This window comes from Trypanosoma cruzi, genomic scaffold (genome assembly GCF_000209065.1).
Source record: "Trypanosoma cruzi strain CL Brener 1047053517087 genomic scaffold, whole genome shotgun sequence".
Classification (NCBI taxonomy): Eukaryota; Euglenozoa; class Kinetoplastea; order Trypanosomatida; family Trypanosomatidae; genus Trypanosoma; species Trypanosoma cruzi.
Genome location: NW_001849447.1, coordinates 434,662 through 447,323, shown reverse-complemented (window position 1 = coordinate 447,323; position 12,662 = coordinate 434,662). Strand labels below are relative to the sequence as shown.

The window sequence follows — 12,662 nt, the reverse complement described above, 5'->3', positions numbered from 1 at the left end:
TATTCCTGTGAGGTGGAGGATGTTTTCTGTGCTTTTGTGGCGTTGACAAGAGATTTTAACCCCTCTTTTTTTCTTTTTCCTTTTTTTTTCTAATTATTGGTTGCTGTTAGTCGTTATCTTTTCTCACTTAATGACCCACGTCAAGATCCTCAAAAGTCTGCATAATTGGAGCGAGGAAGGGGGTTTGGGCTGTTGGCACCTTCACCCAGTCGACAGGACACAAATTTTTTATTTATGTTTTGTGCCTCTCTTTTACTTTTCTGATTTTTGAAAGTGAATTTTTTGGAACCCGTTTGAGAGAATGTGGCGGGGATGAAGCGCCCTGCAGCGCCTTAAAAGGATGTGGATATGCATGAGTGTCGTGTGGGGTTTTGCATCCCTGTTTCATCATTCCGGGTCCGTAATCTTATGCTCTTGCTGTGGAATTATTTGCAGGACGAATACAACTTCGTTCGGCTTTTGAATTCCTCCTTTTTTTTTTTTCTTTCTTTTTTGTTGGTGCATGTTGTTTATTTCACTACCGGTGTGGGTTTTTTCCTTTTGTGGTTGTGTTGCATCTGGTGAGGCTTTGCTTTTTGCCATTCTTCTTTTTTGTTGTTTTTGTAGTTGTTGCTTTGATTTATGGATCCTCCTTGAACTTCTAGCGGTGACGGCCTCAATGGCAGGAGGTTTGCACGTACGACGACGTTTGGGTTTGCAGGTCCTTTTTTTTTTTCCGGCTTTGTAATGGCGTGCTTTTTCTCAGGAGTGTTGCTTGCGGATGAGGCGGAATTAAAAGCGATGGCGGGGGCCGAAATGGAGACAGAGTCCCGGCGATGGATGGACACGTACATGGAGACGGCCTCCGCCATCACAACGGAACTGACACCAGCCCCCCAGCAACAGCGATGAAAACACGGAAGAAAAACGCGACTTCTGTGAAGTGATGGTGAAGCGGATGTGGGGGGAGGTAATTTTGCTTCAGTACAATCCTGCCTTTAAGAGGGCGCTGCCATCGCATCGTCGTCGACACAGGGAGGTAACTTTGGGGAAACCCAAGGCAAATCAAAAGTACATTGTTTGCTTTTTTAGTGTCGGATTTGGGAACCGTGTTCAGGCACTTGCCAGCGTCTTAATTGCGGCGTCGCTGTCGGGACGTGTGTTTCTCATGGAGGACTGGTCCACTCCGCTGAGGTCATTCACAGCGGCGTTCCTCTAGCCAACACTGTTCCCTTTTGTCGAGCATGGGAATGCATCTGATGAAGCTTTTCGTGTGGAGAATGAATTTATGTTTTGAAGCTTATTTCCGGTCATGTCACTTAGCCAACTTTGAGAAACTTTACCACGATGGGTTTAGAAGGCCGAACAGTTCAAAAGGGGTGGCTCTCTTTAAAGATGGTGGTGCGAAAATTATTATCCGTATGAGTCGTGACAAAAAGCTAAGACTTTGGAAGCACTTTGCATGTGGGGACTCTTCTGAAAGCCGTGAGGTTGATTTTTTCTCTGGACAGAAATTCATCTACATCTGGAGCAGTCAATACTTTCTTCCACTCCATTTGCGTCAAGAAGCACATAAGGCCTGTTGTGAAGGCGTGGTTCACCAGGGATCCATTTTTCTCATTGTTGCCGTTGATATTTCTTTCATCAATGCCTGTAATGTATCGCGTTTTGCGTTCCATACAGTTGAACACCTTGTTGAAAAGAAATCACTATGTGGGAATGCATATTCGTCCATTTATGCGGCATAAAACATATCGCTTTGCTAAATCGTTTTTTAATTGCGTGGACAAATGCGTTAAAAAGTCACCTTCGCCTCCTGCCCTCTTCTTGACCACCGTGTATCGTGAAGTAAATGATTATTTGGGTGCGTGCCTGCTCCAAGGTGGGGACCGTGTTGTTTCCTTGAGCTCCGACCAAATAGGGGCGGAGCAGAGCACCGGAAAGGGCTCCGTTCCAGAGTGGGAGGCTTTGGCAGATGTGGTTATGCTGTCATTGTCGAAACATCTTTTTTTTTTAATCTACAGACTCGACTTTTGGATTTCATGCCGCGGCGGCTGGAGAAGTTGAATCCATCACGTTTGTGAAGGGGCGACAGTCGTTTTTTGCGGTAGGTCGAAAAACGCGCGTTGCGTCCAGTTGAACTCAAATGCAGTGGTGGAACCGTGGTTCGCATCGTGGTTTAGACTGGAGTCCATCCGGAAACGCCGTCACGAGATGGGGTGCGAGATGAGTGACTTACCTTCCTGGTTACTTTATTCCGGCGCAAATATTTGATGCCCCTAAAGACAGTATTCGCACTGTCGTGGTGGCAGGCGGCTCTGGTAGGAACCGACCCGCTAGAAAAGGTGCTCTCCGCCGCTGCCCTGTGCCTGGGGATTTCACTCTTCATGTTCACCTCTACCCACCAGGCACTCCCTGTTGTTGTCCAACAGAGGCGTCTTATGCATTTGAACATTTTTTCTTTTTCATCTTGTTGTGGGGCAACGGTGGCTGTAATTAGAAGTACAGCGACATATATGTATATGTGTTGTGCACCTGGTGACACTTCCCATTTATGTACTTTTTTCTCCCTCTCCCTGAGAGACCTTTTTTGGCGTGACGCATGGGTTTTTTTTTGTTTTTTTTTTTTCCTATCGCCGTGCTCTTTTGTAAGGCAAAGTGGAGTTGGCATTTGTGATGTGCGAGGGAGTCACGTCTGACGAAGCGCTGCATCGCTTCGATTTGCTTCGGCAACATCTTTTTGAGGAAGATGATACCTGGTACGCCATGCGAGCGGAGGAAAACCGGCTGCTGTATGGAGACACAGTTGGGAGAAAACCCAAAGCTACCGCGAGCATCCCACAGAGAAGATATTTCAACTGCTTTTATGATTCATTCAAGCAACGTGACGACAAATTTAATCTCAATATTCTCAGGGAGGTGCTGCAAAAGGAATGGGCAGAGCGCGAGAAGTTGAATGAGTACGAAGAAGAGGAATTTTATGCTATTTGTCGCTGTGCGGGCAATGCACTGGGTGTTACTGCGTGGAGTCGTCGTTATCGCACTTCGCTACCGTTGGTGGAGGCGGAGGAATTTGGGCGGAGAATGATAGTAACTGAATTTTTCGCCATGCTTTTGGAGGCTGTGTTTATCTTGGAGGGTCTTCATCGCCGAACGATTTCATTTTTGAGGGAACCCCTTGCACGTAAGGCCATTGAAGGAGATGAGGTACATAAATGGGTAGAAAGTCGACGATGTCAGGTGGAGCGAGAGCGGCGAGAGGAGTCCATGTTTGAAGCAGAGGAGCGTCAGCGTGAATTGGCCTACCACAATTGGAAGAGGCAACAGGCATACCAGGTGTACTTGTTTGAGAAGAGTGAGGAGGAGGAGCGAATGGATGTAGAAAGGCTTCAGCGTTTTTACGTTGGCATTATTTCGCAGATATTCCGCAAAGAACATATGGAGGCGCAATATCATCAATTGCGGTATCAAATGAGAAAGCGCCTACTTTCTGCGGAATTGTCACGGCATATCATTGGGAATGAGGCTACAGAACGGTCTAACATTATGGTCTTGCAGCACGAACAATTCTGTACTTTGCAGGCAGAGGAGGTAAAGAGTTTTCTCTGGACGAGACGGAATGCGATGTTGAATGAGCTAGTGGATCGGGAGCGTGGCGGCGAAGGATGTGTCTATGCGTACATGTAAACTACGAAGAGGAAAAAAAAAAAAAAAACAGGCCGACAGAAGGAGACAAAAGGAAAGTTTGCTGGATGAAAAAAAATTTGGGGAATTGAAAAGAAAAGCATGAAGGATTTGAATCTTTGCTTGGAAAATAGACGAAAGACATGAAGAGAAAAACAACGGCATCGGGATGCATCACAAGTTTTGGCTATAATAATAATAATAATTGTTGGATTATTTGCCTGTTTCCACATCTTCATCTTACAGATTTGTTTTGTTGTTGTTGTTGGTTTTGTTGTTATAGCTCTTGAAGTGTCAGGAATTTAGCACTTCACATTTTACTTGCCCCATTTTTTTCTGCGTGTTTGGACTGCTGAATGCCGAGGAAATGACGGCGGCACCCCAGTTAACTTCCTCATTGGATGTGCTACGCCCTCAGCTAAAAGGTGTTCGCGCTGAGCATGGCGCCTTGGTGTCCCTTCGCGATGCTCCGGCATTTGAAATGGTGATGCGACTCAACCAGCGATACAAGGGGAAATTGGTCACCGCCATCATGACGCAGAGCAGCGCCCACGATGCATCCAAATCCGATGATGACGTTCAGCGTAATTTGAATGAGGCGAATTGCAGCACGATGAACTTCGTTCGTGCCTCGGAGGAAAAACGTTTAGTTTTTGTGCCCGAAGCATATGAGGCGTTTCTCGGAAATGAAATGCAGAAGTGGCTGGATCCCTTTTATGGTCGCAATGAGGCTAACAAGTCTAAGCGATCTCGCGCTGAAAGGGACATGTTGAGTAGTGATGACGAGGAATTTACGGGTGACGGAATGGAGGACGACGAATACTCCTCCTTCTCTGAATAACACCCCGCCCCAAATAAGGTTTTTTTTTGTTCTTTTTTTGTCGTTGGGGCGATATCCATTGGACCGCCTCCAGTTTTTGTTGTCGTTATTTCTATGCATCCGCATATCCGAATTGTTTTTTTTGTTTATTCATTCTTTCCGTTTTTTTTTTTTTTTTGCAGCTCTGCACATTGGAAGGAAGGAGGGAGAAGGGGCGCCATTATTTATATATAATTTGGCCTTCTGCCGTGGGTACAGAGGCGGCTAATTGGAGTTATAACATTAAACAACGATAAGCGAGGAGGATCCGTGCCGCCTGCCGATGGTGGTCCAGCGCGATCGTTCCCACGAACTCTACAGTTTGTTTGAGGGCATGAAGGGTGTAGGTGGAGCGAGCATTCAAGAGACGTCATCTGCGGCTTTTTTGGCGGCTGAATGGAATACGCCGCGACCGCCACACTCGGGTTTACATTCCAGCAGCGAAGTGCAGCTTTTTAATCGATTTGCCCAGGCGTTTTCAATGGATCTTGCTAAGGTGTCGGAGTCAATAATGCGACTGACGAAACTCACCCAACGGCAAAGTGTGTTTGAGGACCAGTCATCAGAAATAACGGGGCTCACACAAGTGGTCAAATCGTCATTGCAGAGGCTTCAAACGGATTTGGAAACACTGGAGGAGCTCAAGCAGCGGGCGCTTGTTGCACAGAAAACAGCGGCATCCAAAAGAAACGGTGGGACATCCGCTGAGTCCCATAGTCTGTGGAATTCGGGTGGAGGCGCAGATTCTGTTGTCAGAACTTCTGCAAAGCATAGTGACACGGTTGTGGATACTTTGCGAACACGACTTGCCCGTACCGGACAGGAGTTTCGGACCACGCTGCAGCAACAAACGCGGGCGATGAAGGACAATGCACAGCGCCGCAATATGTTTACGACGAGTGAACGTATGCAGACATTTGAAAGTGCGTTGTTTCAGGATCAGGAGCGGCATCAACTTCAACGACAGCAACTGATGTCAGGGACTAGTAATGCGCAGTACTACAAACAGCGTGCCGAGGCAGTTCGGGAACTTGAGGCCACTGTTGTGGAGGTGGGTGAACTATTCAATGACTTTGCACGACTTGTGCACGAGCAGGACGAGGTTGTTCTCCGAATAGACACAGACGTGGACAATGCGCTGCGACACGTGAACGCTGGAAGTAACGAGTTGATGCGATACTTGGCAAACTTAAGCTCAAACCGTGGCTTGATATTAAAGATCTTTGGTATCCTATTCTTTTTTTTGCTGTTTTTCGGTCTGGTCATTGTGCGTTAGACCTCACCGAGGATTATGGATAGAAAGGGTGGGATGGAGGGAAAGTGAGGGAAGGAGAGAGAGAGACTAAAGAGGAGGAGGGGAGAAAAACGAGGGAAGGGAGATGTGGAGTTCGATCATCTGCCCCTTTTGTTTTGTTGTGCAAAACTCTCCTCTTGTTCGACTCTTTTTGTGTGCATTCAGGCGAGTCAGGGGTGTGTGGGGGGGGGGGGGGGGGTAAAGGAATAAGCAGGCAAGCCGTGCGGTGCGGTGTTTGTCTGCGCGTGGAAGCGAGTAATGGCTGTGGACATCTCCTTATTTATCCTCACTCTACCAAACACGAGGCATTTGGGTGAAGAGGCAAGTGGAGTGAAAAAAAGTAAAAAAAACAAACAAACAGAAAGTTGGTAAAACTTTTGTGTGTTTTTGCCTTTTTTTCCCTTTTTACTTTATCTTCTTTTGCCTCTCTGATTCTGTGGACCCGCAGCACCCTCTTTCTCTCAGACTCTATTTTTCTGTCTATTTGTTGGGGATCTGTATGCATCAACTTCTCCTCATTTATTCTCTTTACCATTGATACCCTGCAGCGCGGAGCAGTGAGGGGCTGAGTCCTGTAGTTGTGGTGGGCTCCCTCCGGCCTTCCCCTTTTTTTGTTGTTGTTTTGTGTTTATTTCTGCGTGCGCGTTGTTGCAGTGGCCGGCTGTGTGGCGTGAGAGACAAATTGAAGAGCACCGAAAGTGACGGGATTCTTCACTGCGTGTCGTGCTTTTTGTTTACGTCGAGTTGGAGGGGGCGAGAGGCGAGCACGCAGAGGTGGTGCAGTTCCGCAGTTATTGAAGGGGAATATTGCAACTTCAATTCGACGGTTGAGACAAGGGCGGAGAGAGGGAGGGGGCCGCGGCGGTAGCGAACAGGAAAAAAAAAGAAAAGAAGGAAGAGAGCCGAAAGGAAAATGATTCACCCAAAGTTGTTGGCTTCACAAGAACTTTCACTCCGACGCATTACTGTGCAGCAACAGGGCTTCACACCTCCGTTTGCGGGCAATGACGCGAATAATATGAGTGCGCCCATCAATAGTGCCAACGCAAGTGTGTGTAGTGCTTCCGTTCCCCGACAATCGTCAGTTCGCAGTGAGTTGACATCGCCATCGACTTTCAACAGCACAGGGTCGAATTTTTCCTCGATTCCTCTCAACAAAACCGTTTCCTCGTCCTTGGATCCAATTACAGCGGGCGGCACGAATAGCACAGCACCGGCTTCTATTGCGCTTCCGAAGATACGCGTGCGCCCGGAATGGGAGTCTGCTCTTGCGAATGCAAACCCATTTGTGTTTTCGGGGCAAAAGCTGCATGGTTCTCAACTGTCTACGCGACGTCGTGTAACGGTTCGGTATGTTGCGGATCAATATGATCGCCAGTGGATTGCACAAAGAGAGACACCATCGAATTCAGTGGCAACAAAAGGCAAGACTGGAAGTATAGACTGCTCAACGACTCCTTCGATATCTTTCTTGTCTTCATCGTCGTCATCATCATTGCGTCACAAAATTTCACTTTCTCTTCTAGAGGAACTTATAACCGCATTTGAAGTGGGCTCCTACGGCAATCCTGAGATTCCTGTGCAACGACAGCCGGTTTCAAGTTTTAATAGTGTCTTGGCAACTGGGGCAGATGCATCAGTGGTGGAAGAGGTGCGTCAATACTGGTTAGGAAAACGGCAAGCCTTGGGTGGTAATATACCATGTATTCCATCTCTCCATATTAATGTTCAAGAAGATAATCAGGTGTCTTTGTGTCACAACGATATTCTTCAGCTTTGTCCCCTTCCCTTTAATCATAGAGACTGGTCAATTGCAGTCTTGCAACGCCGTATTCCAAATGTTTCTGAGGTGAAGCTGGCAGAAGCAGACATGGAGGTGGTTAAGACTGAAGAAACAGGATCCGTGGGACGGAAACGTCGACGGTGTGACACCGACAAGGCCATGTCGGATGAGCTTTTCAGTGCCAAAATGATGAATGAGGAAACAGCAGCAAAGAAGGAGCGCCATGCACTCGTGTCATCTGCGTTGAAAGTTGCACGGGCGGTATTGGAACGTGAAGAGAAAAAACTAGTTCACACACATCTAACCCTTTATGAGTTGGCTCTTTTACGGCAAGCTGCGATGGAAGGGTACGACTCCCTAGAGACAGGTGTCTCCACGTCTGCCTGCACACCCTGGGCGAGTGACGAGGCACTGCAGGAGGATTGGATGGATGAGGATGAGGTGGGGACGGGAATTTATAATGGCGTGGGAAGTGGACTTGTCGCGGCGGCGGTGGAGAGTGTGATGGCCATTGACAGAGGGTCGTGTTGATCAACGGTGGTGGTGGTGCTGGTGGTGTGCTTATGAAATGCGGGAGAGAAGGCGGAAACACGCAAACACACACACACACACACACACACACACACACACACAACAGTATGGGAGAGTGAGAAACAGACAGGATGCACGTGTGGCTGGTTGGAGGGAATACCGACATCTGCTTTTTTTTTTTTTTGTTTGTTGTTGTGCTCTTGTTGCTGGTTTGTTTGCCCCCATCCCTTGAAAGGGTAATTTCACGTTAGATGAGATTCCTTGACTTTTATGTTTTTTCTGTTGGGATATTCTCTTTTTTTTTTCTTTTTTTGTTTGTTTGTTTGATGAAAATTAGGAGTCTTACGTTAATTGTAATACCCATTTATTCAATCTTTAGACGTCAATATCTGCTTTTTGCGTTGGGAAGAGAGGAACTTTAAAAGATTCCATCAATTAACAGCAAGCGGCCAAAGAGTAATAAAGAAAGAAAAGGGGATAAATTAGTAAATATATAAATATACACTTATTGTCACGGTGGGAGATGCTTCGCTCGCCGCAGCCGCGCTTTCCACAGCACGTTCCTGGTGCTTATCCACCTCAGCAGCAGCAGCAGATGCCGCCGCAGCCCCAAAGTCAACCACAGATGCCGATGAACGCACAGCCACCGGCACAAGCGATTCAACAGCAGCTGGAACATCAGGATGTGGTTCACGATACACAGTTTGATTACTACGGGCAGCTTCTTGCGACTGCAAGTTCAGATCGCACTATAGGCATCCACGTCGTTCAAAATGGTCAGTTGCAGCGTATTGCCACACTTACAGGCCACGAGGGACCGGTGTGGATGGTAAGTTGGGCACATCCTCGTTTTGGCATGGCTCTCGCTTCTGCAGGCTACGATCATAAGGCAATTATATGGAAAGAGATGTCTCAGTCTTCGAAACAGTGGGCTCCGGTACATGTTATTGACTGCCATCACGGCAGCGTGAACGCTGTGCAATGGGCTCCAGAAACCCCAATGGTAGCGACAGCCAGCAGCGATGGAACTGTGGCGGTGACCGTGTTTGAGGGTGGCGTTTGGCGTGACAGCCTAAAGCTCAGCAACAATAGCAACAACATTGCTCATGCAATGGGGGCGACGAGCGTTTCCTTCGCACCCATGCGTCCATCGCTGGGCGGTGCCGTTTTGTTGGCGTCTGGGGGTTGTGATTCGCAGGTGCGCTTGTGGTGTCTGCAGGAAGGAAGTCCAATGGCAAATTCATTTGAACTGTTGGAAGTTTTGGAGGGCCATACGGATTGGGTACGTGATGTGGCATTTGCCCCTCTGTGTGCTGCAACCAGACACGCGGTTCTCGCCTCTTGTGGACAAGACAAAAGTGTTATCATTCACCGCAAACCATGGGACCAATTAGGGGCACTCATTCAGGAAAGGCAGCGAAGCAGTAGTACAAACGGGCCGCAACAGTATTTACAGAAGGAAAGTGGCGGCATTTGGGAACGCAGCGTGGTGCTTTTTGAAGAGCCTGTGTGGCGCCTGTCATGGTCTCCGGCGGAAGAGGTGTTGGTGGTAACAACAGGGGATTCTGAGGTCTACATTCTTCGCGAAAACGGTGAATTCACGCAGCCATGGCTGAAGACACCCCTAAGCGAGTACCAATCTGGAACGCGGTAGAGAGATGCGGGCCGAGGCATCGCAAGAAGAAGAGGGGGGAAAGAAAAGTAGGAGAAAATCACGACAAGTGAGGGAGCAGTGAAGCATTTTTTGCGAAGGAGGGAAGGGAGATGCCACGCTTTTTTGTTGTTGTTGTTGTTTTGTTTTCCTTCAAGAATGATCGAATTTGTCTTTGAAGAAGAGGCAAAAAGGGGGAATAAAAGGAGATTCTCCTTTTTTTTTTTTTTTTTTTCCTGGTTTCCGTTTTCCCTTATATTTGCGACGCATGTTTAATTGACAGTTATTTAAATGACACTCTGCTCGCGGTGAACGCCTCACTTTTTAATGCACTTCCGCCTCGGTGGCTTGATGGACGTGCTGTGTACGCATCCACGTGGCCTTCAAAGTCTTTGCTCTTCTCATCTGTTGGGCCTTTGTGGAAGCTGGTGAGGGGAGAAGAGAACCCACGCTAACTCAAAAGCAAGAAATTAAATTTTTTGTTTTGTAAAGCCGGCGGAGGAAGCCATGACTACCACGGAGGCTGCTGCTGTTGTTGCTGCACCGAGCAAGCGCATGCCGCCGTGGCTCTCGATGCCCGGCGGCCCGAAGGAGCCAAACTCCGCTGCATTTCGCGCCAAGATGTCAGCTCTTGCGGAGGAGAAGCGAGCCCTGCTGAATGAGGTGAAGCAGCTGCGGGCATCGCTGGGTCCACGTGAGGGGCGCGAGGAGTCGGGCAAGGAGCTTGATGGGCTGCGTCAGCGAATGGGCGAGATTGATAATCAGCGTAAGGTGGAGCAGGAGATGCGGTTTAAAAAAAACGAGGAGATTCAGAGGATTCAGAAGCTGCATGACGAGCGTGTGAGCCGACTTCGCGAGTTGTCGGACGACTTGGGCGGATTCACGACAATAAAGGAAATCGACGACGCCATTGCATTTGTAACTCGCAGGATGGAGACAAGTGGTGGTGGCCTCGGTGCAGAGAAGCGCGCGGTGCGGCAGTTGAGTAAATTGGAAGAGGCGAAGCGGTATCTGGTTGAGCTCCAGCCACTGACAGAAGCCATCACAGAGGCGAAGCACCGTGAGGCAATGCTGCAGCGTGAGTGGCAAGAAATTAATGAGCGCATTCGCAACCTCCGGGCAGAATATAATGAGCAGCGGGCAACGAAGCAGCAGAAGGAGCAAGAGATACGCAGCAGTGGGGTGAATCGAGCAGAGATCTACAAAAAGTGTGAGGAGATTAACGGCAAGATTACCAAACTAAGTGGGGAGATGGATCGTCTGCGCGAAGAACACAAGAAAGCCATGGATGCTTGGAACACATGGCGGGAGGAGGCCCGCGCCAAGTATATTGCCAAGATGGAAGAGGAGCGAAAAGAACGGCGGCGCCGGTACCTGGAGCGCAAGAATGCAGCGAAGATTGAAGCCAAGCGGGCGCGGGCGCTTCGCCGCCAAAACCCATACGAAGCAGAGATTGATGCGTGCAAGACACTGCTGCGCTACATGCAAGACCAAAAGGTCATGGTACAGCGGGAGGAGGTAGAACTCGCCCGAAAACGTGCCGCCGCGACGTTTGACCCTACAAATTTTCTTCCTGAGGGTGCTGTTCTGCTGAATGACGGCAAGAAATTCTCTGAGCCCCACAAGGCCGTCCCGGGTGGCAAAAGCAAAACGAAGCAGAACCAGAAGCAGAAGTCAGAGAAAGCCCCTCCAAAGAATCGTGTCTTGCAGCACCCGGAGGATAAGATTCGTCTTTTTCAACTCATTAATGAGGAGCCACCCGTAGCTTTGTCTGCCATTGATGGCGCGGTGGAGACGATTCGCTCCAAACAAAAGGAGTACGAGAGCCACATCAAGACGGGCGAGCTGGAACTCTCCAGCGATGACGAGGAGGAAGAAGAGGAGCAGCCGCAGGAGGAGGAGGAGACTGCTGCTGCAACCGAAGAAGTGCAGAAGAAAAAAGATGAGGTTGAGAAGGAAGTGACAGCCGATAAAATTGGCTTAGTCACACAAAATGAAGAGACAGTCGAAGCGTGAAAACAAAACCAAAATGAAAGGCAGGATGAAAAAGAAAAGGAAAAAAAAAACAACTTCCGGGTGTCGAACTGCCGTAATGATGGGCTTACAATAACCGCAAACACAAAAAACTTTCACCCTCTCCGTCTCATGCATGCGGAAGGGGGCTAAGAAGATCAGACATGTGGAAGGGGGATGAATAGGAAAAAGAAGGGAGGAGGAGGAGGAAAAGGAGGCATGGAGAGGGCGAGAAGTCGTGCAGTACGTTCCCACTTGCGCCACGAAGGAAAGAGTTGTCAATTCGGCGCGACTGCCTGTCTGAAATTAATGGGCAGTTCCTTTGGAGCAGATGCAAAAGGAACATGTAATAAAAACAAATAAAAAAAGAGGAAGGCAGGAGTTTGACGAGGAGACACGACGCACACTGAGGGAGAGAGTAGACCACAGCCAGAGAGAGAAGAAAATGGGGAGTGAGGAGTAAGCAGCTAAAGAAAAGAATAGGAACAAGGACAACAAGGACAAAGGGGAAGATATGAAGCACAACCAAGACTCTGCACAGGAAAGATATGTATTATATATAAATACACATGCACGCGTACATGCATCTCCCACACATACAAGAGGAAAAAACCAAATCTCTCTCCCTTCCTTCCTCTAAAAAAAAAAACACTTTTTTTTTTTTTTTGCTTTTTATTGTGGGCTTTTAGAAGGGGAAATTGTTCCGCCTTCACTGTGTATTAACACAAACAAACAAACAAACAAAAACACACACACAAAAAAAAAAGGAAAGAAAAAGGAATGTTTATATTTTGATGATCTTGTTGCTCTTATGCCCCTTTTATCACTGCCACTGTTTTCTTCTTTTTTTTCCGTTTAAATCTCTTCT

At 48.1% G+C, this 12,662-nt stretch overlaps 6 protein-coding genes across 6 annotated transcripts, besides 9 other annotated features; all 6 read left to right on the top strand.

The window, feature by feature from the left end:
- Positions 1-4: part of a sequence feature (A-rich) that runs on past the window's edge.
- Positions 1-12,662: part of a sequence feature (heterozygous, non-Esmeraldo-like haplotype) that runs on past the window's edge.
- Tc00.1047053511283.60 (hypothetical protein, conserved) lies at positions 2,656-3,666 on the top strand (the record flags this gene model as incomplete). The annotated part of the gene is made up of 1 exon (XM_815843.1): positions 2,656-3,666. One exon carries the CDS (start codon positions 2,656-2,658, stop codon positions 3,664-3,666), a length of 1,011 nt encoding a protein of 336 aa, XP_820936.1.
- Positions 3,912-3,952: a microsatellite.
- On the top strand, positions 4,031-4,504 carry Tc00.1047053511283.50 (hypothetical protein, conserved; the record flags this gene model as incomplete). The annotated part of the gene is made up of 1 exon (XM_815842.1): positions 4,031-4,504. One exon carries the CDS (start codon positions 4,031-4,033, stop codon positions 4,502-4,504), a length of 474 nt encoding a protein of 157 aa, XP_820935.1.
- Positions 4,617-4,661: a sequence feature (A-rich).
- On the top strand, positions 4,806-5,798 carry Tc00.1047053511283.40 (syntaxin 5, putative; the record flags this gene model as incomplete). The annotated part of the gene is made up of 1 exon (XM_815841.1): positions 4,806-5,798. One exon carries the CDS (start codon positions 4,806-4,808, stop codon positions 5,796-5,798), a length of 993 nt encoding a protein of 330 aa, XP_820934.1.
- Positions 5,817-5,902: a sequence feature (CT-rich).
- Tc00.1047053511283.30 (hypothetical protein, conserved) lies at positions 6,730-8,130 on the top strand (the record flags this gene model as incomplete). Its single annotated transcript, XM_815840.1, has 1 exon — positions 6,730-8,130. The coding sequence occupies one exon, from the start codon at positions 6,730-6,732 to the stop codon at positions 8,128-8,130; it is 1,401 nt and encodes a 466-aa protein (XP_820933.1).
- Positions 8,188-8,232: a microsatellite.
- Positions 8,654-9,784, top strand: Tc00.1047053511283.20 (protein transport protein sec13, putative; the record flags this gene model as incomplete). Its single annotated transcript, XM_815839.1, has 1 exon — positions 8,654-9,784. The coding sequence occupies one exon, from the start codon at positions 8,654-8,656 to the stop codon at positions 9,782-9,784; it is 1,131 nt and encodes a 376-aa protein (XP_820932.1).
- On the top strand, positions 10,289-11,797 carry Tc00.1047053511283.10 (hypothetical protein, conserved; the record flags this gene model as incomplete). The annotated part of the gene is made up of 1 exon (XM_815838.1): positions 10,289-11,797. The coding sequence occupies one exon, from the start codon at positions 10,289-10,291 to the stop codon at positions 11,795-11,797; it is 1,509 nt and encodes a 502-aa protein (XP_820931.1).
- Positions 11,642-11,686: a sequence feature (CT-rich).
- Positions 11,964-12,030: a sequence feature (CT-rich).
- Positions 12,519-12,539: a microsatellite.